Here is a 26,621-nt window from a genome sequence, read left to right as displayed (position 1 = left end):
AAGTCCTGTCAGACTCTGCATGACAAGACTGTGGCCACTGACATTTGTTTCATGGCAGAGCCATGTCTCCCTCAGTCCCCTGAGGGCAGGACCTAAACCCAGGGCCATCATCACTCCATAGTGTAGCACCTGTCCCAGTGATGACAGTAGACACTGTCTCCAGCTCCTGAGTACTAGGCTGGTGTATCCATGGCCTCCTGGGTAATCTCTGGTGACCCTTGGAGCTGAATGCAGCATTTCATCCCATACCTGACCCTTCTGTCTTCCAGTGCCCATTAGATGCCAGCCTCGCCATCCTGGGGTTACTTAGAGCCCAAAGTTTTGCCTGTTTTTCTACTGTCCTTGTCTCAACCCCCTGCCTATGATTCCCCATCCCATTCAAGCCTTTACCTGATTTTCTCAATGAGCCATGAGCCAGGATGACTTGAGCCGTCGCTGTTCAGCGCGCTGGGCGAGCTCTTTAGCACAGGCTCTTCGGCGCTTGTGTCCTCTACATCGTGTTAGGTCTTTGGACTGTGGCAAATGCTTGAGAGAAACAGTTTTTGAGGTTCTATGGTGATTCGAGGTGTCAGACATTTCTGTTCAAGGTAACTGGATGCACCCCTGAGCCTGACGTAGGACAGGGTTGCAGCAGAGAGAAGCAGATGGAGGTAACAGAGCCAGGCACAGAGACAGAAGCGGGGAGCGGGCAATGGACATTCTCAAAGGCACAGTCTAGCTGATGGATTTGCCTCCTCTCCCTCCAGCTCTCCAGTGTCCCGACCACAGCCACTACTCTGTGTGCATGAGCTCCTGCCAGGGCTCCTGCGCTGCCCTCTCTGGCCTCACCCAGTGCACCACTCGCTGCTTTGAAGGATGTGAGTGTGACAATCACTACCTGCTCTCCCAGGGTGTGTGCATTCCTGCCCACGACTGCGGCTGCACCTACAATGGCCAATATATGCCGGTGAGCAGGGACTCCAAGCAGGCAGTGGGGGCGGAGGAGCTGGAGGGACATTCAGAGCTGCTGTGCTCTGGGTTTCTCTTCGGGGACTGGGACACCGGGGGCCACCACCTGTTCCCAGCTGCGTCTGCAGTGCTAAGTCACCCCAGACTCGGCAGGTCGAAGCAAGAGAGCTTAGTTGCCCACAGCTCTGGAGGCCAGGGGTCAAGGACCAGCTCACGGCACTAAAGTCGAAGCACTGGAAAGCTGACACTGTCTAAGAGGTCACGGAGGGAAATCTCTGCCTTGTGTCTCCCACCCTCTGGCGGCCTCGGTCATTCCTTGCCTTGGCCACACCACTCCAATCTCTGCCATCGCTTCTCTGGGTGACCTGACATCTCCCTGTATAATTCTTTCATGAGTGTCCATGGGATTCCCCACCTAGACGATCAGGATTAATTCCCCATCTAAACAGCATTAATCACACTGCAAACACACGTTTCTGTTTAAGCAGCATGCTTGGTCCCAGGACTTGGGAATTGCTGTCTTTGGTGCGGGGGCATTTCTCCATTACCTTCCCTCTCTGAACTTCTTCACCTGCAGAGTGGTTGAGTCAGCATCCTGGCTCCATAGACATTTTGATACTCAGGACAGCTGGTACCCAGTGAGCATAGGCCTCATCCTCCCATCATCACATTCGGCAAACAGAATAGAAGTTATAATAGTGCAGTGGATGGCTCAGCTACCAATCAGTCAACAGTGTGCTCTGGGATTTAAGAGTTAATTTATCCTTGCTGATGCTTTTTGAAAGCTCTTTGTGCGACTAAGTGTGTTTGACATGTTAATTCGTCTTGTAGTCACAGCAGTCCAGCAGAGAGATACGATTGCTGTTCTTCCCATTTTACAGAGAGACTGTTCCTAGTCAACATGTGCCAGCTGCGAAGGGAGCCAAACTTCTTCCTTCCTTCCTTTGGCTCTCACTGTCTCCTGGAAGCCATCAGGGATCCTCTGGCTTAGGTCTGCAGCCTCCTGGGGCTCCCACATCCAGCTGTGCTCCCCATCCCAGTGCTGGCCCCCTTCACCTACCTTTTAGCCTATTCCTGAACGACTACCTGCGCCTCCTAAACTCACATTTAAAAATAAGGAAATGTATTTATATGACGATTATCCAAACCAGGAAAGCAATGTTGACTCAATACAATTATCTAATCTGTAGATTTTAACCATATTTCACCAGTTGTTCCAGTCAAGTCTTCTACAGCAGTTACTTCTCTCTGGGCCAGGGGCCAAGTGAGGGTCAGACTCCGCATTGCTTTCATAGAATCTGATGAAATCACCAGATGTAGAAGGTAGCTAGAAGACAAAACTATCTGCAGAGCCTAGGACCCGAGAGCAGGGGTCTGGGAGAGCTGAAGGAGCCAGACACAGGCATGGAGGAGGAGCAGCTAGTGAGGGAGGAGACACGGAGAAGGTTCATGTGTTGTTGAGGTGAGGCTTCCAGAGACCAGCACATAGACAAAGCTGAAAACCAGGTCGTTCTTGTCAGCCGGCATCTGCATGGGGAACTTGTCCAAATCTCTTAGCCTCAAATCTTACAGCCCTTTGTCTTCTATCTACTAAAATCACATCCTGGTTGTCACACTTCAGTTAGTAAGAAGCAGAACTAAAGACACCAAAAAGCAAGGTTTAGGGACTTTTCTGGAACTAGGGACCAGGTCTCTCCCATGGATTAGGTCTTCCTTTCCATGGTGGCAGGCGTTGGGGCCTACGTTTTAAGGTCCGAATGGTGTCTCTAACATGGTGGCAGTTGTGTTCAAGTCAGGGGCCTGTGACACACAGAACTGCATTCCCAGGGCAGTGTCCTCTCTGCTCTCACACCAGCACACTGTGGGGACGCACTGTCTACTCTACATATAAAGTCAGCCCGTGCAGTGTTACCAGTCGCTTCTAATGGGTGGTTTAGGCCAGTTTTAGTTGTTTTTAGAACCATGTGTTTCCAGTATGGGCCAAGGATTCTATCCCCTCACTTTGCTTTTGTGTATTATACTCACCTGATGGGTCCCATGGAGTTTGTTTGGTTTCTGGACTAATGCATTTGCTTTGCTGCTGTAAGGAAACAGCTAATGCAAGCTACTTTGTGGAGAAGATGGGGTTATGAAGCTCGAAGTTTTGGAGGCTAATAGTCTAAAAAGCACTCATGATGCAGGCTTTCATGAAGCCCCCTCTGCATGATGCCATGGCGGGAGCATGTGTATGCCTCTGTCAGTGTGTGGTCCCTCTCTCCTTTAAAAGCCACCATGTTTCAATCATGGGCATTCTACCTTGGTGACTTTATTAATCTAATCACCCCCAAAGTCCTCACTTCTAAACATGAAGTTTCTAACCTCTTTATACGTAACACTTTGTGGAGTAAACTCTTGGTATGAGTTCAGGTAGACAAGCCATATTCAAACCATAGCAAATACCCTGAGCCGGTATCAGTATCTCCATGTGGTCTTTCATTCTCCAGTTGGCCTAACTCAGGCTTGTTCTCACAGTACCCAGGCACAATCTGAAGGGGGAGACAGAGTGGTCATGGTGTGGACTGCTTGGCCTCTGAGGACCATTGACACTCTACCACACGCACCATGTCTTATTGGGAGCTTCGACGGGTTCCCCATGCAAATACACATAATCCACCCTTTCTGTGCACAGGTAAACACCTCACTGATGACCTCAGACTGCAGTGAGCTTTGTTGCTGTTCCTCAAGAACCGGCCTGACATGCCATGCAGCTGGCTGCCCATCTGGCCAAGTCTGTGAGCTCCAAGGAGGAGTCCGGAAATGCCAGCCTGCCCGTGGCCTCTGCTCCATCTCTGTGGGGGCCAACCTCACCACCTTCGATGGGGCTCACAATGCCATCAGCTCCCCTGGTGTCTATGAGCTTTCTTCTCGATGCCCAGGACTCCAGAAGACTGTGCCCTGGTACCGAGTGGTTGCTGATGTCCAGCCTTGCCATGGCAATGACAATGTTGTGGACAAGGTCCACATCTTCTTTGAGGATGGAATTGTGACTGTAACCCAAAGCAAGGGCGTGTGGGTAAGCCTGGGCACAGAAGGTAGGGATGTCTTCCCTGGGCTTTCCTTCTTCCTGTCACAGTGGCCAACATCCTGGCTACCCAGTGGCCTTGCGGTCTGTCTCCTTCATCCAGGTCTCTACTCTTCTTTCTGGATTTGTACCTGTCTCTATAGGTCAGCCTGGGTCCCTCTCCTTGGCCTGAGTTCTTACATTCGAGTAACAGCATAGCTTTGCTGTTGGTCTTAATCAAGCCTCCACTGGTTACCAGTGACAGGAAACCAAATGTCTCAGGGGAAACAAATGGACTGGCTCCATATCTGGGAAACCCAGAGACGGCCCCAGACACCCCAGTGACACTGTCAGGAGTTACATCTGAGGTTTCAGACTTGTTTACCACTTAATCACCTTCGTTCTCAGAGCTTTCCTCTTACGGGGGCAAAGGTGATCAGCATCTGCCCTAGGCCTATAGTATGCCGTCTTTGCCACCCAGCACAAAGTCATCCAACAAAGGTCTCAGTGGTGCACCTCACTAGGCAGGTCTGGACCACATGTCCCCTCCTGGAATGTATCGCTGTGGTCTTAAGCATAGAATGCTATGATTGGCCAGGCTGGGGTCACATGTCAGGGATCCCCCTGAGCCATTCTCAGGGAGGCACCGTGATTCCCTCAGAGGGTTCAGTGTAGAGCTGTGCTAATAACTAAGAACGATTACAGTAAAGGACAGGAGGCAAAACCAGCCAGAGGGAAGGAGCCGCCCAGTGCAATCGTAGGGACACAGGCACTCACTCCCAGGAGTCCCCTGCTGGAATCACAGAGTCCACACATCCTCCAGCAATAGTCACGACAAAGCCTGGGAAGTGTGCTCAGGGAGGTTCGGATGAGCACACTTCACGTTTCCAGTGAGGCTGGTTACATCGGCACTGTCTGCCTAGCATGGGCAAAAATGGCTGCCACTGCTGTCCTCCTGGGAGTGCGAGCACAGCCTACCGGGACCCACGCCAGTCCAGATCACCACTTCTTGCCAGTACCTAGATAGCCTGATAGCCCGGAGGTGCCAGGAAATCTCAGCTTTTGTGAATAAACTCAGCCCTTCTCAAAGCCCTCGGCTGGGTCCCTGACACGACTGAACCAATTCTTACCGCAAAGCTTGTAGCCAGTGAGACTTCCCATCCACTGAGTGAGTCTCTGTGTGTCCTTTTCTGTATCCACCCTTCTCCCCTCCTTGCTTCCAGCATCTATAGCCACTCATACGCCATTGAGGAGACAGGCAGAAGTTGGAAAACGATCACAAGGCTGCCGAGTCTGCAGCCTCTGATAAGAAGCTGACAGTGTCCCACGGTTGTTACACTGCTGGGATCATTGTCTTCATTCAGACACGGGCCCTCCAAGAAGAGATGATACAATTGCTTCTGCTGCAGATCCAGTTACTTACAGGCAACCTGGGGGTCTTCCACTTTAAAAACTAGGACTTCGTAGTCTAAGTCTGGAATTCCTGCTTGGTTAATCTGTCTGGTAAAAATGTTTTGCACCAGACCTTGGAAAGTTGTGGAGAAGTTTTGATCCATGCCTCCACACCTCTTCTTTCTATCCTTATCAATGTATACGAAAAGATATTCTCCACAGATTAATAAGTTACTATGGGGCCAGGGACATGGTTGAGTGGGGAAGTGAACCTCCAAGCCTATGGGACCTGAATTTGGTCCCTGGAGCTACATGGAAGCAGAGAACCAACTCCCAAGGTACCAGCTGACCTCCACATCTGTGTCAGGGCATGAGCATGCACAGTGAGCCGTATGTGGACACCCATCTCCAGCTGTCTTCCCACCTGTCCATCTCTCCATGTAACCCTCCTCTCCAGGACCCATCCCTTCCAGCACCTGTCCCTGCTGCTTCGCTTTGTTATTGTGCAAGAGGACTCAGCTATTGTCACCCAAGTCTCACATCTCCATTTCCCCTCCCCCTACACCAGGTGAATGGTCTCCGAGTGGATCTCCCAGCTAACGTGTTAACCTCTGTGTCTGTGAGTAAGATGTCTGATGGCTCCATGCTCGTCCATCAGAAGGAAGGGGTCCAGGTCCGGCTTGGAACTGATGGGCAGCTGGATGTGATGGTTGGAGATGACCATGCATCCCTGCTGTGTGGGGCCTGTGGAAACTTTGATGGGGACCAGAAAAATGATGTGCTTGGCTCCCAGGAGAAGTGGAAAGCACAGGACTTCTCCTCGTGGTGAGGATGGAGATTGGAAACCACACTGGGGAAGAGGTGGTGTGGGTGGGTGCTCGGTCTGCAGCGTGAAGTACTAAATGTCTGTCTCTTGCAGTTCCAACTGATCAGTCATCACTGGCAACGGACACTTCAAGACCTGCCTCTTCCAGAAGTTCCAGTGACTGAAGGATATCCTGTGTACCCCCTCCCTGTCCCTCCCCTTTTCTGAGCCACTAAGGCCAAATCTGGAAGCATTGAGTAAATATCTAGACCCAAGTTGCATGTCAGTGTGTCTGCCTCCTGCTGTCTCCAACTTCCTCCCCACCGTGGGAGACATGGATGATGATGAGTCTCTTAGGAGAGGACGGGTAGCTGCAGTGTGGGTGCCCGGGCAGACGAAACAGATGGCCAGAGTGGGGGAAAGCATTGGGGAGAGTCACAGAGACAGATGATTAGAGGAGTGGATGGATGAGATGATGGATGACTGGATGGGGGAGACCTGGAAGGTGGAGAGAAAGACAGATCTTGGCTTTACCATTGCCAAGTCTGGAGAGTTGCCTGGTTCCTCTCTGACTCGGTTTCATCACCGTTAAATAGAACAAAGGCTGGTATTTTCTCACAGAGTTGGTAAAAATGAACAGAGAAGCTGATGGAGACCATGGAAAGCTAGGTAGAGAACACACATACTAAGCAGGCAGAAGGGCACGTCAAACACCACTGCTTTAAGATGACAGAAAATGCACCTCTGGTTTTAGTAACATGGAGGTCTTTTGTGACTTTTGGTCAACTGGTGGAAGGGAAAGCTTTGTTGGATTGAGTCCAGGAAGCAGAGATGGAACAAAGACAGTAAGTACAAGGATCTCTTTCGAGGAGCATTGTTACAACCTAGCTGGAGTGGTCCTGGGTTTTATCCTCTACGTTCAGCTTCTAGGGGTGGGCACAGAGTAGCTGGAGAGCTGGAGTCAGTTTACAGTTTGAGGATGTGGGTGAAGGTGTGTGATGATGGTGGGTGGGGATGTGGATGGATGCTGAGGGCAGTATCGTCATAAGGAGGTGCTGGACCAGGAGTTTATAGACAGCTTAATGGAGATTGGGACTGAACGATGCTTGGAGTATTCATACTAAAGAGGATAAGGTGGAGATATGGAAGCCCATGGGCAGAGCTGAGGCTCTGGAGGGACTGTAGTTCAGGAGCTAATGCTATCTAGAAATGAGTAACTCCTTTCCAGTGGCCTAGGACCTCCAGGGCTATCACCAACATCACTGAATTCCCATCACAAAGCATAGTGTGACCGTGGGATTGACAGCTTGGTTTGAGGACATGGTCACTGGACAAGCAGAAAGCAAGGTACTGAGAAGCCACAGTGTTCATGGGATCTGCTTGATTTTGGAGAAGAATCGTGATGGGAGGAGCATGTTGGGAGAGCTTGGGAGTTAGTGATGCTAATCACAAGGATGGGAATACATCTTTCAGTATGACTGGGGACTTCAGTATTAGAGGTGAAGGACGAGGGAGAAAGGATGCCAACATGGCGTTAAAGAGCAAGGGCTGGGAGTCTTATCCCTTCTACCTGGGCAGTGTACATGAGGGTGGAGTAGAAGCAAATTGTCTCTTCACAGAGCAGCAATGCCTGGGTAGAGCAGCAGAGTGAAGAGAAGCTGCAGACCCTGTACTCTTTGGATATGAAGTGTCCCTCAAACTGTTGCATGTTCGTGGCTGAGCCTGGAACACATGTTCAGAGGTGGCCTTTGGGCAGGTGATTCTGTTACTGCACTAGAGAGTTCCTCATTTCTTTTCTTCTTGGAGGAAAGAATTCAGCTGAGAAACATTAACACTTTAAGCTGAAGTGTATTTGGCAAAGCAAAGTGAGGATACACACCAGAGTGCTTACAGTGGGCTGTCCTGAGATGGGCATAGCAGCAAGATATGGCAGATTTGTTATGGTTGTAAGAGGTTTATATGGATAGGAGATAAGTGATATGAGATATGAGTGTATATATGATATATTTTCATGAGAATAAGAGGATGCTTTTCTCTCCCAAATCATGGTGCACCCGTTCATCCTTTAAAGGTATTTCTTCCCATGATTCCTTGAAAAGCTCCGGGGAGGCAGGAGGACAAAGTTGCAATGCAAATTATATTATAATGAAGCCAGGGTCTTTTAACCATGCAAACCCTCCACTAAAGTCCAAATGTGGCAATTGGGAAATTCCTCAAAGTCTCTGTTTTTGATATAGTGGGAAGAACCCAACTGTAGCATCAAGGATGTTCAGTCACCAAGGGACATTTTTGGCGATCAAAAGCCACAGCCTCCAAGATACAGCTGCTGTTTCTTCTACCATGGCCAACGATGATGCGTGATCCTAACTAGTCATATCAATTAGTCTTATCTGCCTACCTGGTCTCATCCTCTCCCTCAATCAATGTGGACCCTTGTACTTTTATAAGAGGATAAAGTAGAGGTCTCTTTCTTCAGTAACTTCCTAAGACATAGACCCTGCCTATGAGTCCAGTGTCACTGCTGTCTCTGTTGGTAACCAAGGCAGTTACATAAACTGTTGACATAAATAGCTGCATATTTTGTTGCCTGGAAAGTCCCACAGAAATTTTGTCCTGTTTGATCTAGTGTAGAGTATGATGCTTCAAGATCTGATCCAGGAGAGATGGATCAATATCTTCATCATATGACCATCTGAAGCCAAATTTATTGAATTCTGAAAGAACCAAACCAGGGCAGCCATTAAAGGAAGCAGGGACCAAAATTGCAGAGTGAACATACATTTTACCAGAGGAACAGAGAGGCCAACCATGGTCACATCCATCCACGAAATGATTGGGAAATTCTAGCAGTAAGAAAAAGGGACCCCGGGGACAGGAACATCCAAGAGGGAAGAGAACAGGAATCAAAAGCCTGTCATGCCATGAGGAGGATCTGGATGTTTAGTTTTTGTTTTGTTTTGCTTTGTTTTTCTGGAAGCCCCCATGAAGTAAAGGGAACCAGGATGGGAGATGGATTGAGCTATGACCATTGAGTATGTGCTAGCTACTCAGTTACGCCCCGAGGGTCCCAGGGCTAAAAGTTAGTGGATATATTTTCAAGATTGGACTAAGGTGGAGACTGTAGATTGAGACAGACCTAGCTGTGGTGACATTCCCCTAAAAGAATATCCCCAACAGAGGAGATCCTAAACAGAGCGGATTTCCATTCACTCAGAGACAAGTTAGTTTTGTTTTAACAAATTAGTTTTTAACAGAAAAAAATACAGTATCTTAAAAGAATTTTCAAAGCATTCAAGAAAGGATTAATTTAGTGAGGCACAGGTACAAGTGAGCATAAGCATTATCAGACACATCCCATGAGGAAAACTCCAAACTCAGGAGTTAGGATGGTGAGTCCATAGGTTGTTCATTTGATGTTGGCCCTTGAGGTTTCTTTTAAAGAAGATATGTAAGTTCTCATTTGGTTGTCTGCTCTGAATAGGACTCACCATGAACACTTTCTGAAAAATGGGGTTTTCTGAAGGACAAGTGAACCAAAGTAGTAATGCCCTTGATGCTTGGCAGCTGTTGGAGGACTTAGGTGGGCTGGAACTGACCATCAGAAGTGCTATCCTCCGAGGGCCTTAGGAGCACTCGGCTCAACCAGGCCAAGGTCAGAAGCCTAGTTGGGCACTTGTAGAACCTTTACTATCATCAGTCAACTTTACTTTCTATTACATTGGGGGGAGGGGGAGGGGGGGGGGGAGAGAGAGAGAGAGAGAGAGAGAGAGAGAGAGAGAGAGAGAGCCAGAGAGCCAGAGAGCACACATGGAGGTCAGAAGACAACTTGTGGGAGTTGATTTCTCTCTTTTTTTATTTAAAATTTTTCATTAATTTTACACACCAATCAAAGATCCCCCTCTTCCCTCCTCCTGCCCCCCAACCTCCTCCCCAACCCACCCCCTTTTGCCCCGAGGGTCCCACGGATTAACCTCATTAAACTCAGAGTCCCACCCCTGCTAAGCCTCTCACTGCTAAGCCTGACCACACTCCTGAGTTACACTTCCTGCTGGGCGTTTGAGACCATGCAGGTCTCTGTCAGCAGCTGGCTGACCTCAATCTTTCCTTCTTTTACTGTTAAGATAATCCTGACTCAGCAGGGTTACTCTCTGGGGGTTTGAAGGTGCCCCTCTGTCTCTTTGCTGAGGTATCAGGATCTTGCTGACCATGTGGTTTCTCTGGGACCCAGAGGGGACATTTCTTCCCTGGGTGACTCTCCTCTTTACAGGATGTGCACCATTGGCATCTAACCTCTGGTGACCCCACGCCTCTCTGATCAACAGGACAGGTGGCATATCAGAGTTCTAGGGCCACTTGAGAGATGCCATGTCATCTCCAAGGTCCTGGATGACCTTGCAGGGCAAGGACCAAAATACTGGATATCTTCTTAGTCCCTTTATCCTCTTCAGCTTGGACCACCAAGCTTTGGTTGAACACCCCGCCCCCCAAGGAAACTTGCATCCATCCCGAAGAGGAAGTGGTGGGCCCTCATTCCAACTTCTCTGTAACATTCAAAATAAACATGTAAATAGGCCCTGATTTTATTAAAGACTCGGGTTCCCACACAGTTAAAAAGCCCGATAAGCAATAGAAAACACAGTAATTATCTTGATAAGCATGAAAGGTTTCTTCTTTAAGCCGGTTCTTATAAATGTTACCAAGAACAGATCAATATCTTAAGAAAACCTCCTTGTTCTAAATAAAGAGCCGGGTTTCCTTTTTATATCAGTATGCTGAGTTTTGACTTTATGAACTTTAAACCCTTTTTTGTTTTTGTTTTTTGAGAGAGGATTTCTCTGTGTAGCCCTGGCTGTCCTGGAACTCACTCTGTAGACCAGGCTGGCCTCTGCCTCTCTGGTGTGGGATTAAAAGCATGCACCACCACTGTCCTGCAGGGAATTTGAATTCTTTAAATGTGTGTGTGTGTTACATATAATCCTCAAGTTTCATTGTCCACCTACCTAGACCTGCAACATCCTTAAGGTTTCTGATTTGTCTTCGTCTTTCCTTTTCCATTTTGGAAAGAATCCCATCATTTCACTTTAAAACAGAAATCTCACTTTACTGTCTTTACTGTCCACATTCCTTCCTTGTTCATAAATATTGTCTTTTCTTTTTATGCCCCTACTCCTTTTTTTTTTTTTTTTTTTTTTTTTTTGGTTTGATGTTTTGAGACAGGGTTTCTCTATTAACAGCCCTGGCTGTCCTGGATCTCACTCTGTAGACCAGGCTGGCCTTGAACTCACAGAGATCCGCCTGCCTCTGCCTCCTGACTGCTGGGATTAAAGGCGTGTGCCACCACACCTGGCTCTTTTTGCTCTTTCTTATCAAAATCACATCCTATACCCTTCTCTACGTCTGTTCCCTGCTTGTTGGCTCCTTTCTACCCTGATTCCTTCCTTAATGAGGCAGAGAAACACGACAAAGTCTACCAGTGTACTCAAAGGAAATGGAGTGCTCGCTTCAGCAGCATGTATAAGAAAACTGGAACAATTCAGAGAAGATTAGCCTGCCCCTGCATAAGGAAGACACAAAAATTCATGAAAAAAGACTGTATTTTTTATGAACTTGAATATGGAAAAGGGAAGCTGAACAGCAGAACAAAATAAATAACAGATAGCTGTCCAGATGCTGTGAGAGGGTATATTCTTGTCTATTGCGGGCCTTGGGCAGTATCTGCCTTTTCAGAGTCTAAGCTATGGGCTAGCACATCCAGCACGTTAAAGTCCCACAAGAACTCCCATGACAATGAAGCTTTCCAAGGACAAGGGACACTTGACTGCAAAAGTCACTTACTACCAACTACCAGGAAGAAAAAGCAGAAGAGAAAATACACAGAGGGGGAAAAGGCTTTTATTATGTGTTACCCCTGTACTGCAGCTTGGGACACAGCAGCTTTCTCTGTGGAGCTGGAGGTCATAGCGAATGGTTGTTTCCTCATAAGGACCCAGGGGAGAGAGAACACAGTGGCACGAGCTGGACAGGAGCCTGATGTTGGTTGTTTTTGTTCTTTTGGGGACCTGCCACACAGCTCCCAAATAAATCACACACAGAGGCTTATTCTTAATTATACATGCTCGGCCTTAGCTTGGCTTGTTTCTTGCCAGCTTTCCTTAACTTAACTTATCCTATCTAACTTTTGCCTCTGGGCTTTCCCCATTCTCTTACTTCTGTAAATCTTGCCCTTACTCTGTGGCTTGCTTTGTAGCTGGGTGGCTGGCCACTGGAGTCCTCCTCCTTCTCTGGTTGCTTCTTTTCTCCTTCCAGATTTCTCCTCCTATTTATCCCCTCTGTCTGTCAGCCCTCCTATTTCTCTCTCATGCCTCGATATTGGCCATTCAGCTCTTTATTAGACCATCAGATGTTTTAGGCAGGCACAGTAACACAACTTCACAGAGTTGAACAAATGCAAAAACATAAACAAAAGAAACACAACTTAAAATAATATTCTCCAACAGGAGCCTCACTGTTGAGGCTGTGATGGAAAGATGAGCCCAGAACATTTGTTCTTTTTACAGTATTTTCCACTTAACAGAGAACTAGCTAGTGGTAACCCATGAACTTGTGGATCCCAGTGTCTTAGAATTGGTCCCCTGATCCCAGCATCTGCAGGCTCCAGAGCCAGTCCTTTTTAGGATGTAGATCTCAGGACTTAGCATCTAATTGTTCATCCTTCCATTTTCCCATTTGGATGATCATCCTTTACAACCAGGAATAGTGAAAAGCTTTCAGAAGCAGGGGTGGGGGAATAGTCTTAGAGGGACCTTCTAATGCTTTTCAAATTGTACCCTTATAAATGAGATTATACTTAATTTCATTCCCCATGAAATGTTTATCCAGTGATAAGTATAGTAAGTCATGGAACAGGCTTGCTTACAGGAATAAAGCATCCAACTTACAGCTTTACAGTCAGGGCTGTCCTTTAAGGCCATAAAGATCTTAACACGAGGAACTTTTGTCCGTGGGCCTGTGTTCTGGGAAAGGAGATACAGGCAGAAGACGGTGTTAAAACCTATAGTCCCTCCAGGCGGTGGTGGCGCACGCCTTTAATCCCAGCACTCGGGAGGCAGAGCCAGGCGGATCTCTGTGAGTTCGAGGCTAGCCTGGGCTACCAAGTGAGCTCCAGGAAAGGCGCAAAGCTACGCAGAGAAACCCTGTCTCGAAAAACCAAAAAAAAAAAAAAAAAAAAAAAAAAACCTATAGTCCCGTTCTTAGGCCAGACCTCCACAACATTCAGACCGTTGCATCCAAGCTGTGATACAGAGGAAGTGCAAGTGGATTTTGTTTTTTTCTTAAGCAACCGGGGATCAAATTTGGTTCCATTTTTAAATGATGTAGCCAAAGGGCAAGTCCCGGGGGATGGATGGTTGGTTCTACATCCAGAAGAGAAAAACAGGACACTGGGAGGAGAAAGGTGTCCCTTACTCACGCCTTGGGCTGGGGAGGAGAGGTGAGAGCAGCCTCTTCACCTGGGGAGCCTCAGATTCCATCCCCTCTCCCTTGTGCGTCCATCTATACGTGCTATAACCAAGGGACCAGGGCTGAGTACGATCCCAGAGACTGGGCATTCTGCCAGTTCTGTCCCCTTAAAATGGCAAAACATAAGAGTGCTCGCTCACCTGGGGCCAGAGACTGAAGGACCTAGAGAAAGCAAAGTTAGAGTCTGCCCAGGCTGAACAGAGCCACACCCACCCCTCAGCAGGGTTGATAATTCCCCCACATCAAGACATCCGGGCATCTGACTCAGCCTGTGAGGAAGGGATGAGTTTGAGATCCTGGGCCTGCTTCAGGTAGGGCTTATAGCCAAACTACTCACACACACACACACACACACACACACACACACACACACACACACACACACACATTCTACATGAGACTTTAGTAAAATGTGAGCATCTGCCATTCTGGGGCTTTTGTGCCTGGGAGAGAAAGAGAAGACGTAGTGTGGCTAGGTGGAAGTAGAGATCAAGCGAGGGTGGTCTTTAGTGTCCAAACGTGAGGCAGACAGGCTTGCAGGCAAAGGACTGCAAGACAGTTCTGAAGGGCGAGCCTGGCCACCATGATGTGCTAATTACTGTGGTGTCACTTCAGAGTTGTCTCATCTCCACAGGGGCTCATGTGGCTGGCCTAGCTTTCATCAGACACAAGAAAGTGGAAGACCAGCCTCTGATGGCCGTATCCTCTCCGGTGGCCATGTCCTCTTTAGCAAGACATTATTATTCTGTATAACTCGGGAGTGGGAGTGGAAAGTCCCACAGTTCCCCATATTCAGCATAGAGACATTCATTAAATACTAGGTGGTTCTCTGTAACAACAGCAGGTTGATGGAGTGCAACACTGCTGTGGCCCGTGCCTGAGAAGTTCCTCCACGAGGTCCTTGAAAACCCCACACAGAAAAAAGAACTGCAGAGCAAGCCAGGATGGAGAGCGCACACGGAGCCTGAGACTCACACAGAAAGCATGGCCCTGTGCTCATACTGCTACCTGAGTTATGACTACGATGGACTTTTCCCTCAGTTCTTTGTTCTTGAAGGAAATCATTCTACTTGGGAACACGGATAGTTTAAGAAGTTTGTTAAGTAAATGATGGCATAGTCCTGAGAGCTTGGGACAGGCAGACTCAAATGAGAAGACAGCAGCATGAAATCCAGATTTGATATTTGTAGAAGAGGTTTTTACGCATACTTACGAGGTGGATAGAATAGTCATGGAGTAATGTGGTCCTTTCATAGTACATTGGATCTCATGGGCTTTTCTTCCCATGATCCTCTTGAAAAGCTCACAAGAGAGGGTCAGAACCGCAGTGCAGGGGGTGTTAAGTAAGCCAGGCTCCTTAGAGGATGCAGCTCCCTCACTGGTGTGCACGTGTGGCAGCTGAGACAGGCCCCTGGCACTTAGCTTCTGATACAGCAGAAGGAGCTCAAGGGCAGCTCCTCAAAACTGGACCTTCAACTCAAAGAGCGCTTTCGACGGTCGGAGACAAAGCTACAGGTCACCGCTACAGTTTCCTTCACTGCGCATCTGTCTGCCCAGCCTCAGTTCCCTACGTGAATGTGAGGGGGTTGACACTGTCAGTGGATTGATCCATTAGCACGTTTATAGTTTTATGGAATTATTGGCAGGTGGTGGAGACTAAGAGGCAGGGCCTGGTCGAAGAAAGTCGGTCACTGAGGGCATGCCCTTGAAAGCTCCCTCCCCCAACCCCCTTTTTCTTCTGCCATGTCCCACTGCCATGATGTGAGTGACTTGCCTCTGGCTGAAAAGCAATGGACCCAGGTGACCGTGGACTAAAATCACCACTCCTGTGAGCTAAAACAAACCTTCAACTCCCCTCCTTAGGTTGTGTATTTCAGATACTTTAGTGACCGCAGTGAAAAGACCCTCATGCAGAGGTGTTGGAACACATCGGTTGGGGGCATTTCAGGTCCATACCCTAACAGTCCACTTCTGGTCCCAGTGGATGCCTGGCCATCTGATCGTGCAAAATGAGTAATCCAACTTCAAGAATCCCCCCACAGTTTCAGCAGACAGTTAGTCACAAGGTCAACAGTCTCTTCTAAGACTCAAGGCACTGTTAGCTATGAGCCCTTAAGTAATAAAGCATTTACATTCTACCAACACCCAATGGTGCAGAGTAAATATTCTCGTTCTACAAGAGAGGAATGCAGTAGGGGAGGTGGTTAGCAAGGACGGACTGGAGCAAAGCCGTACCCCAAACCAGTAAGGCGAATATTTTATAAACACTGTAGCTAGAGACCAGAATTTAGAGCACATGGTTGCATCATTGGCACCATCTGGGTTCTTATGGGCTTGGTCATTCTTATCCCAATGACCTGGCACACATGACCTTTCACTCTGACTCCAGTCGGTGCCTGTAGCTTTTCTTAATATACATGCAATACTTATGGCACCACCATCCTAGGGTGTCCATGGCAACTTGGACCTCACTTCTACTGCCTCAGGCATTGCCCTACGAGGACTGCCCTCCAAAGATTCTGTCTCTGCCACATAGAACCTGACAGGAGCTTTTCTCTGGAACTTTGTGCAAGCTTTCTGCAACCACATTGCTACTGCATTCTTTGTGCATGTCTGCAAATCCAGCACCACATGCATGATACCAAGTTCTGGCTGCCAACTCAAGATGTGGCCCAGTTCATCTGGACCTTGGCTACAGTGGCCTCTTAGTTCATGTGCCTCTGAGCCAGAGAAACATTTCCCTGCATGGACATCTTCAATCAAGGCACCCCTGTGGCTGTACTTTTCTCTTTTTAAAGAAGATCCTTTCCATGCATCTCATAGCCTGGAAATCAAGCGTGGTGGGAGCAGTGTCTTCCTTAAGGCACCTTTCCTACCGTGTGAAGCTTCTGTTTAATTGTACCGGTGTGTAGCTAGAGTTTTCCTGCCTTGCCCACAGTCAGGACAAATCTCTGTCACCCGCCAGTCCCACAGCCGCTCAGACCCAACCAAGTAAACACAGAGACTTACATTGCTTACAAACTGTACAGCTGTGACAGGCTTCTTGCTAACTGTTCTTACAGCTTAAATTAATCCATTTCCATAAATCTATACCTTGCCACGTGGCTCGTGGCTTACCGGCATCTTCACATGCTGCTTGTCCTGGCTGCAGCTGGCAGTGACTCCTGCCATCCTGTTCTTTCTTTTCTCCTCTCTGTTAGTCCCACCTATACTTCCTGCCTAGCCACTGGCCAATCAGTGTTTTATTTATTGACCAATCAGAGCAACACATTTGCCATACAGAACATCCCACAGCACCGGTATTTTGAACAATTACATTGACTTTATTCACACTCGCCTTGTCTGTGGCTTCAAATGCTCTCGAGCCCCAAGCTACACATTGTTCCCTCTTCCCTGCCCCGCTTTCTCCCTCCATTCCCACCACAGGTCTGATTAGGAGCAACCAGAGATAATTCCTCTAGCAAACAAATCACTCCATTCCTTTTAGATTCAGTTCATGAGTGGCATAGAGCAAGAGTCTTTGCCAGAATGTAGTGCGAATGGCCTTTACCCCGGCTCCCAAGTCCTTATTTCTGCCCAAACCTCGTGAGTACAGCCTGTATTGTCCATATTTCTGTTGACATTTTGGCCTTCAAATTTTCCATCACATTAGCCCTATAGGTTCTGCTACTACCTTCTGGGGCTTCTCTGGCTTCTGTCTCCAAATCCTTCCATGTCTATCTTTTTAACCAACCAGATCCAAAGGTACAAGAACCACACGGTCAGTTTTAGTTATATAATGACTCCTCTTCTCTGGACCAATTTTTCTGTATCTGTTACTTTTTTTTTTTTTTACTAAGAGAAGTAACAAGAGGGAGAAACTATTTGGGCCCAAGTCTGAGAGAGTACAGCCTCTGGGGGTGCACAGGGCATCATGGCTGGAGTGACAACATCCAAAGCGGGAGCAGGGGTGCCTGGGTACATCAAGCAGACAAGCATCAGACCAGAACAGAAGCAGATGCATGGATAACCTTCAAGGCCTTGCTTCAATTCATGAGGCCTCATGTCCCAAACCTCAGATTCCATAACCTTACCAAACAGTACTAGTTTCTGGCAACCACGTGTTAAAATATAATAACCTGTGGGAGACATTTCAGATTCAACCAATAATACTTTGTGCTGTACCAGCCTTTTGGGAGATACAGATTACATCCCAGAAAGCCTATGTGCCCTCTGCTACTTCCTCTGCATCCTGAGACCCCCATATCACATCTCATGAAAATACTAAGGTAGGTGATGAGAAGACATAGATTCATCCCCAAATCAGCCAGTTCCTTCTTCATGGAGAGAGGTGGAGCAGAGGAATATTTCAAATGCCAAACCACATCATTCTCAGGGGAGGAAACATCCTGCCCTACACAGAAACCCAAGTCAGGGCTTCAGACAACACATTCCTAGAAACTGCCCTCACTGGGATTTGGATGTGGGTGGCTTGGGACCAGGGATCAGCCCATGGGGACTGCAAGGAGCCAGAAGCCGGATATGGACCTTTAGATGTTGTTATAGGTAAAGACCAAAGATAGGAATCTTGCCAGCAAGCCAACAAACATAATCAATGCTACCTCACCCTTCAGTCCCCACTACCTTGCTCAAGGACCCCAGGCTTCTACAGACACACTACTCCCCAGCTGTTCCCCTAAGGACACCACTCTTCCCGGACCCAATTTTCCCATTGCCTGGAGTGCTGCCCCCGGCTGATCTCACCCATCTTGGAGCACAGGCTACAGATTCATCCTCCGCCCTCCACAAAACTTCAGGACTCACTATTCCTCCCGGCCTGATATCAGCAGCCTCCTCCAGGAAGCTGGCATCGTCTTCTTGGCGTGTGGCCAGTGGTGTGGCCTGAGGGAATGAGAAACTCCACTATATAACTCAGCCCACAGTCTGATCCTGCAGCTCCAGGGACCTGCAGGTGGGAAGGAATGGGTTTCTCCATGGAAGTATGACAGCTAGTCTCCTCTTGCCCTCCTTTTCTATCTATCTCTTCCTTCGCGGCATCTGAATACCCAATTCCCCTACCTATTTCCCTGGATTCTGAATTCCCAACGCACTGGCTAGAAGCTGCATGCACACACACACACACACACACACACACACACACACACACACACACCTGGTCTATCTACCCAACTTCATTTCCTCCCTCAGCCTTCCTTGCACCCAGGTAGCCCCAGTCCCAGGACTGTCCCCTTCTGCCATCTCCACGAGTCTCCAACAGGACCACAGGACAGCCTTATAAGAGCCTCCATCTTGCCCTGCTGCAGGTATGGGATCCCTATGGAGCTGCTGGGCACTCTGGGCTGCAGCATCCCTCCTATGGGGTAAGTCATGTCCTTGTTCATATCTGGGAAACTTGCCTGCCTGGGCCAGCGTCTTTCATCTATAACCCTTCCATAAATCATCCTCAGTGTCCCCCAGGCTAGCCGACATGGGATTGAGAGCCTGTGAAAAGTTAGGATTCCCTCCCCCATGTTTGGCGTGTTGGTAAGTCTAGCTGCTTCTCTTTTCAGGAGACTTGTCTATACTTCCCTTCATCCTCTGGTTCTCACCACACAGACCTATTAAGAAAGAAACCATGCTGGCAACTGAGCCCAGTCGGACTGGAAGCTCCCATAACACTAAAAAAAAAAAAAAAAAAAAAAAAAAAATGGGTCGGAGATTTCGTATAAAGCTTCAGCTAGGCACACAGTTTCATCTGGAAGGTAGAAGATGTAGCATGAAAAATGAGACACCACCAAACCGCAATCCCAGTCAGCAAAAGAGAACGGTGGCAACTTGTTCTATATGGAGCCTGGTGCTCCGGGGTCCACAGTCCCCTTCTGGACGATCTCACTCATTTCTGGGCCTCTTCTGGCCCCGCTGCATTTGAGTTCCAGAGCACTGTGCAAAGCGCTCAGGTGTTGGGGCAGCGAAAGTCAGAACGTGTGGATGAGCGCCGCGTGAGTGAGGAGGGACGTGGGAGCAGGGGGGGGTTATCTCAAGAGGTTCTCAGGTACAGGCCAGCGGGCTGGGTTTGTAAGGGGACGAATAAGTGGACCCACACCTGCGTTCTCTTAAGGGTTGACCCAGGAGGCCACAGTGAACTCCAGGAACACTGGTGGGGAAGAATTCCTCACGGCCTTCCTGCAGAATGACCAGCCGGGGTACGGCACGGCCTCTCTCCGCCTCTTCATCTCCAGTCTGTCAGAGAACATTGCCTCTGTCACCATCCTCAGCCAGGCGGGTGACACCTCCCAGAAGGTCCCAGAGAAGGGCAGGGAGTCAGCCACGGCCAGCGCCAGTGTCGAGGCTAAGGTGGCCAACTGCACATTTCCCAACATTCTGTGCTGGTCCACTCTGACCACACCGGCGCAGAGCGGACTTTAAGTGCCAAGCCCAGCCTGGACTGACATGACGCTGCTGTGGCCCTCTTGGAGCCCTGGACACCGAGGGCTTTGTGCTCACCTCCCATACCTCCCTTGACCACCTTTCCTGCATGTTCTTCTCTGGCTCCTGGGACCAGATGGCCTGCCCACCTCTCACCTTAGCAGCCCTGGCATCCTTTTTGAATTCTCCCCTTTTAGTCAAGAACAAGATTCAAAATCTTTACCAGCCCGAGTGACGCAGGGCATATGAAGCAGAGCACTGTAGTGAGAATCCCCGCACTGTTCCAGCACCAGCCTTTGTATGTTGGTTTTGGGGGAGGTTGTGGTCCCTGGGGAGACCCAGGAAGCCAGGGTGGGGGGATCTTTGGGAAGGGGCTGGTCAATATTTTGATACCTCAGCAACTGATACAGTTATAGCCGCTGCTCACTGCAGTACTGCACACCTCATGGAGGACTGTTGATGCTCAAAGTCTGGAGATCCAAAAGTACTAACAGTGAGGACCCCGGGACGGGGCGTCTCTGCACTCCAGCCTCCCTGGGTGCTTCATGTTCGTGGTTAAGGGACAGGGTCTGGCCCTGTGTGCGGCCTCAGGCTCAGCCCATTCAGAAGATGCCAGCAGGTAGCTCGGGGGTTGTGAGAACACAGGGCCAGAGCCACAGGGCCTGGGGTTAAACCCCAGCTGTGCCTGTGTGACCTTTGGCCTGTCACCCCACCTCTCTGGTTCTGCGACTCTGAAGTGAGGATAATGCCTGACTCCCCACACACACACACACACACACACCAGGACTGTGGCGAGAGTGGAACAAATGAATGCACTTCCTTGTGGCAGAAGGTCAGGGCAGTGAGGGGTGAGCTGTTGCCAGGGGGGTCAGAAGGAGAGAGTTCTGAGGGCTGGAGGCTGACCAGGAAGGGCTGTTTCTTCCCAGACTGTCTTCTTCAACTGGGAACCTAGACCAGGGCTTCCTTATCCTGGCAAAAATGCCACCCCACTTCAAGGGGCACTTACAACATGTGTGTATCAGTATGTATGCACACCTAGGCGTGCATATGTATATCTGTGTGTAAGCAGGTATGCACATCCAGGCATGCATATGTGTGTCTGTGTATGAGCAGGTATGCACACCCAGGCATGCATGTGTGTAAGCAGGTATGCACACCCAGGCACGCATGTGTGTAAGCAGGTATGCACACCCAGGCATGCATGTGTGTAAGCAGGTATGCACACCCAGGCATGCATGTGTGTAAGCAGGTATGCACACCCAGGCATGCATGTGTGTAAGCAGGTATGCACACCCAGGCATGCATGTGTGTAAGCAGGTATGTACACTCAGGCATGCATGTGTGTATGCAGATATGCATACGCCAGCACACATGTGTAGAGGCCAGGGATCATTGTCAGGTATCCTCTTCTGATGCCTCCCCATCTTGTCCGTTTGTTTTTGAGATTCTGAACTTGGAGCTCTCCATCAGCAGACCTGGCTGACAGCCAGCCCTGGGACCTGCCTGTCACTGCTCCCTTCAGTCTCACTGAGCTGACACCCGTGCATGCCACCGTGCCCAGCTTTCACACAGCAAGCGCTTTACCCACACCCCCTGTCCTGTCCTCCATTTCCTGTCCTTGTTCATTCCAGCAGATGGGAAGACAAGGAAGAGGGAAATGGAACCATGAACAGCTGAATGTTTCAGTGGCTGCTCCTGGTCCCTTCACTCCCTGCCACTCCTCTGGGCCAAGCTGTGTTAAACAGTGAAATCAGAAACCCTGGGGTGTCAGGAAACCCAGAGAATCCCTCTCCATGAGACTGCAAACCTCAGTTTCCATGCCTGTAAAATGGGTGGCTGTGAGCCAACTGCCCATGGTCCACACTGAAGGAGGACCCCAGGTTTCCGACCTCACGAACATTTCTAACTCTGTTTCTAACTCTCTTCCCTCCCCAGCTCGGCTCTCCCCAGCAGAGGCTTCCTGCCGAGGCATTCAGTGTACATCCGGGCAGCGCTGCCAGATGGTGAGTGGGAAGGCCAGGTGTGTGGCAGAGTCCACAGCTGTGTGCCGCGCCCAGGGTGATCCCCATTACACCACCTTCGATGGCCGTCGCTATGACATGATGGGCACCTGCTCCTACACCATGGCTGAGCTGCGTAGCACCAAGAAATCCCTGCTGGCCTTTAAGGTAGAAGCCAAGAATGAGCACCGGGGCTCCAACAAAGTCTCCTATGTGCGCTTTGTCACCGTGCGTGCCTACAACCACACTGTGTCCCTGGCCTATGGAGAAATAGGCATTGCCCAGGTGAGTTCCCCCGGGCTTTGAGTTTAAGGCCTTTGAGCTACCAGTTCCGAAGAAGGAGCCAACCCTTGGCTCTACCAGTATCCAAATATGCCAACCAAAGAGATGGGTGGTGGGGGTGCGCACAGAACGACTGACTCGGTGTGGTCACTTCGGGTAGAAGAAATGACCTTGAAGACTCTCGAGAGGACTAGCAGGAACTCTGTGAGCTTAAGGGGCAGGAAACAGGAGCTGCTCAGGGTGTGCGCAGCAGAGAGCAGGCGCTGGTGCTTAAGGCCTGGTTTGAATGATCATCATTTTAGCTCCGGTTCTAGATGTGAAGTGATCACTTCTACCCAAAGGTATGTCCTGGCCACTGCAGACAGTAGTTCTCATCTGGGGGCGACCTCAACGTGGTGACCTGTCTTGTGAGGCGACCTGCTGTTGGTATGAGCAGTTTTGATCCACTGTCGTACAGATGTCTGTTGATCTACAGAGGCAGAGAGAGAGTGCCTGGGGAGGGAATGAAAATTAAGAGGCAAAACAGGGCTGGAGAGATGCTCAGCAGTTAAGAGCACTTGCTGTATTGAAGATGACTGGAGTTCTGTTCCCAGCACCCATGCCTGGAAGTCCCTTTCCAGGGGATCTGATGCCCACTTCTGACCTCTGTGGGCACTGTATGTATGCTGGTCACTACATTCAGAAAACACTCATATACATAAAATTAAATAAACAAATCTTTTTAAAGCCTCTTTTAAACCCAGCACAACAAAGCATTTATGCTGGTAAGATACTCAGAGGGCTGTACAGACGCGGTTGTGGGGTGGATGTCTTAGGCAATTTCATCAGCAGCTTATGTCTTGAACAAAGTGACACTACTCTGTCACAATGGGAGTATTATAAGGTCACCTGTAGATGTAACCAACCGTCTTATTAAATAAGAAACACAGAACCAATGTAAAAGAGAAAGCCAAGAGGTCAGAGCTCAGAGCTAAAATCTTACCCTTCCTCCTGTGGTGCTCCTACCTCTCCGAAAGAGACCTACTTCCTCTGTGTTTGTCTTTAATATAGTCTCTCTGTTCTGCCTTCTCATTGGTTGTAAACCCAAACACATGACTGCCTCGTCACTGCCAGTAAGTACAGCCCTCCAGGTCTTAAAGGCATATGTCTCCAATGCTGGCTGTATCCCTGAACACACAGAGATCTATGGGATTAAAGGCGTGTGCCACCACCGCCACACTCTGTCTATGGCTGTAATAGCTCGGACCCCCGGGGAACTTTATTTATTAACATACAATGAAAATCACATTTCAGTACAAATAAAATACCACCATATTTCCCCTTTTCTATTTTAATAAAAAGAAAAAAAGCAAAAGGTTATAAATAACAAAAGAAAAATTATATACAAAAATACAATAACTATATACAATATATACAAGTAACAAATACCTAAACAATGTCTAGTCCATTTGTATTTGACAAATAAGAGAAAATAATTCCATTATCTATCCTATTTTGGTAAGTCCAAAATGTATCTAATTCACTTTCTATCCTAATTAATCTTCAACTATAACTAACTAATCTTCAACCATAACTAACTAATCTTCAATTCCCTCAGAGACCCAAGAAGGAAATAATATTAGCTAACAAAAATAAAAACAGGAAGTGCATGCAAGCAACTTCCAAAAAATTTGTGAGTTGACAGAAACAGCCAGCTGCCTGGACAGTCACCTGAGGTTTCTCCGCAGTGCTGGGGCATCATCTTTAGCCTATAGGCTTAGTGTATCTTACAAACTCATTTGTGAAGTCGGATGTACACAAGGTCAATAGTTCAACTTCACATTGGGTGAGAGCAGTCCATGTACCAGAAACACCTGAATTCCACTAGTGTCATGTCATGATTCAGGATTTTAAATTCTGGAAATTGTTGACGGTTTTTGAATTCAGCTGTCCATTCTTCTTGGCTGTGTATATATGGCTTCATCTCAGCATCCCCTTCTTCTCCACATCCCTCTATTAAATGCCAGTCTACTATTGAGAGGCGTGAGCTTTCAGCTGCTGTTCCATTGCACAACAGAAGCCATCGGCCCTCTGCCAGTTAAGCTGCCTTCGAAGAAAAGGGCACTGTACCTTTTTTGGATTGCGAAGGCCACTTCAGGGATGGTGCCATATTGTCCTGGCCTCAGAAGATGCCTTTTGATAAGGCCATAACCACACTTGTTTTGGCAAGAATCAGTAGTCCTTTGTTTCGTGTCCTGTCTGTCCATTTTGTCCTGTTGATTCAAGGATACTTTGTTGTCCAGTGGCTAACTTTTGCCACGATGAAAGTTAAATCCATATGCAGTTTCTTCAATGCCCATATTTTCTCTGAAGTAGATTGGTACTCCCAGGAGCCGACATGTCTCAAAAAAGAAAAATTTCTAAGTTATTAAAACATTTTAAATGCCATATTCTGTAGATCTCTGAAGGGTTTGAAGATGACCTGTTTAAAACATCTCTGCTCAATTTTTAAAACATATCTAATATTACTACAAGTTCTATTGTAATGTCTAACTACTAACTTTCATTTCTTTATATCCTAATAGTTGGTAATAATAACATTCAAAGATCAGAAAATTTGTATTACATTGTTAAATGAATGGTATAAATACAATTAGAAATATAAATATAGCATTTTCTAACAATATCAATTTCAAATTTGTATACAATATAAAACAATACAATCCAACATAAAGTATTTAAAACTAGTAATTGTCTTTTTCTTCTTTTCTTTCTTTCCTTTAAAAAAAAAAAACAAGAACCTTAAATCTAATCTCCTTTGCCTAGCCTTTTTCCTAACCCTTAACAACAACTTGTAACCAACTACCCTAAACAATGAAAATTATCCCAGACCTAAAACCCATTGAAAAGAGCAAAAAACCACCCGCCCCACACCACCTCTTTGGGAATGTGGGCGTCGTATTCTTAAAATTGCTTCCTGCTGGGTATGGGCGAAGTTATCTTTATCCTGAAAGAAAAATTTTAGGTTAATTGTCAAATTCTAGGAAAGGTAACTATATCCTTCATTATCCAGTCTGTGTATAATGCCAAAGTTCAGGGTTTATCTCAAGTCCTTATTCAAGTAGTCTTTGAGACTGGATCATCTCAGCTAGTCATCTCAAAATTGCTCTGAGCACCTTGTAGTTCAAAGTTGATCTGTAGATGATGTTTGTCAGCTTAATGATATTATTATTGTCCATGTGGAATTGTTGTTGTTGTGGGGCCCCATCTTCTTTCTGGAGACTTCAGTTGATGTTAGGCCTGGTTGTGATTTCCTGCAGAAAACTGATAGGAGACTCGAACACAAAGACATATATATGCGGCTAAATGAAGCCTTTTTTCTAGAATTAGTTAGTACTCTATATGACCATTCATATCTTAGCAAAGTTTAAAATGTGTATATATCTATATATCTCTCTATATATTAATCTTGTAAATTTTGATATAAAATTCATACTTTAAGAAAAGTTTAAAGAATCAGAATAGAATCAAAGAGTTGAGATTAGTAATAGAATAGTCCCTTAATTAATTTGGCTTTTGTCCTGTACCATAGCAGAAGATGGCTCTTTTATTCTGGCATGATACAGGGAGTTTGCATTTTCCTTTTAACAACATGTTTAAATTTAAAGAAGGAGAGAGCCATTCTCCAACTCCAAAGTCAGCTTTAGATTTTAATTGAACTGGGACTATTAGAAGACCAATAGTGTTAAATTTGTTTAGAGAAGAGCAGAAACAAACATTTAGGAAGACATAAAATTTTTTAGATAATATATACCCATACGCCATTTCATTCTGTTTCCTGGGATAGATGATTTGTCCCTTTTCTTCAGTTGTCTCATTTGTCCAATGATCTTCAGATTCCTTAACCTTCATTCTCCTAAAAGACAAAAACAAAAACCTTTCCCCAAGACTAATTTTTGGGATGTTCCTTTTTGGCAAGTTATTATCTGATTAAATGAAAAGGCATGTGTCACTGGTACAAGTTAGTTTCAATTGGATGTTCATGCTGGTTGATGAACTATCACCTCCTCTAATTAAGAGGTTTCTCTTGTTCAAACCAAACCTTTATCAATTTTGATGGTACCGACAGCTTATCTTCTCCTATAGAAACAAAAGCAAAACCTCATCCCCAATGTAACACATACCCTGGTTTCCATTCTGAGGTCAGCACATCCTTAAAGTATATAGGCTGATTTAATTATTCTGTAGTTTT

The 26,621-nt window shown here is 47.4% G+C and overlaps 2 protein-coding genes and 1 non-coding gene across 3 annotated transcripts in view; all 3 read left to right on the top strand.

The window, feature by feature from the left end:
- Window positions 1-6,466, top strand: part of LOC114681541 (IgGFc-binding protein-like) — a 37,104-nt gene extending 30,638 nt beyond the window's left edge. The window contains exons 17-20 of the mRNA XM_028855076.2: window positions 747-946; window positions 3,617-4,000; window positions 5,949-6,205; window positions 6,300-6,466. Coding sequence (XP_028710909.1) covers window positions 747-946; window positions 3,617-4,000; window positions 5,949-6,205; window positions 6,300-6,309 — 851 coding nt within the window. The 3' untranslated portion in view covers window positions 6,310-6,466. The remainder of the gene's footprint in view (window positions 1-746; window positions 947-3,616; window positions 4,001-5,948; window positions 6,206-6,299) is intronic.
- A 5,212-nt stretch (window positions 6,467-11,678) lies between these two features.
- LOC114681569 lies at window positions 11,679-11,784 on the top strand. The gene has a single exon (XR_003732913.1). It is a non-coding gene; the product is annotated as a U6 spliceosomal RNA (small nuclear RNA).
- A 7,224-nt stretch (window positions 11,785-19,008) lies between these two features.
- Window positions 19,009-26,621, top strand: part of LOC114684654 (IgGFc-binding protein-like) — a 53,991-nt gene continuing 46,378 nt past the window's right edge. Inside the window, exons 1-2 of the mRNA XM_037200967.1 lie at window positions 19,009-19,063; window positions 22,044-22,393. Of these exons, the coding sequence (XP_037056862.1) occupies window positions 19,009-19,063; window positions 22,044-22,393 (405 nt within the window). The remainder of the gene's footprint in view (window positions 19,064-22,043; window positions 22,394-26,621) is intronic.

Source organism: Peromyscus leucopus, chromosome 1, assembly GCF_004664715.2.
Source record: "Peromyscus leucopus breed LL Stock chromosome 1, UCI_PerLeu_2.1, whole genome shotgun sequence".
Lineage (NCBI taxonomy): Eukaryota > Metazoa > Chordata > Mammalia > Rodentia > Cricetidae > Peromyscus > Peromyscus leucopus.
This window is presented reverse-complemented; position numbering and strand designations above follow the sequence as displayed.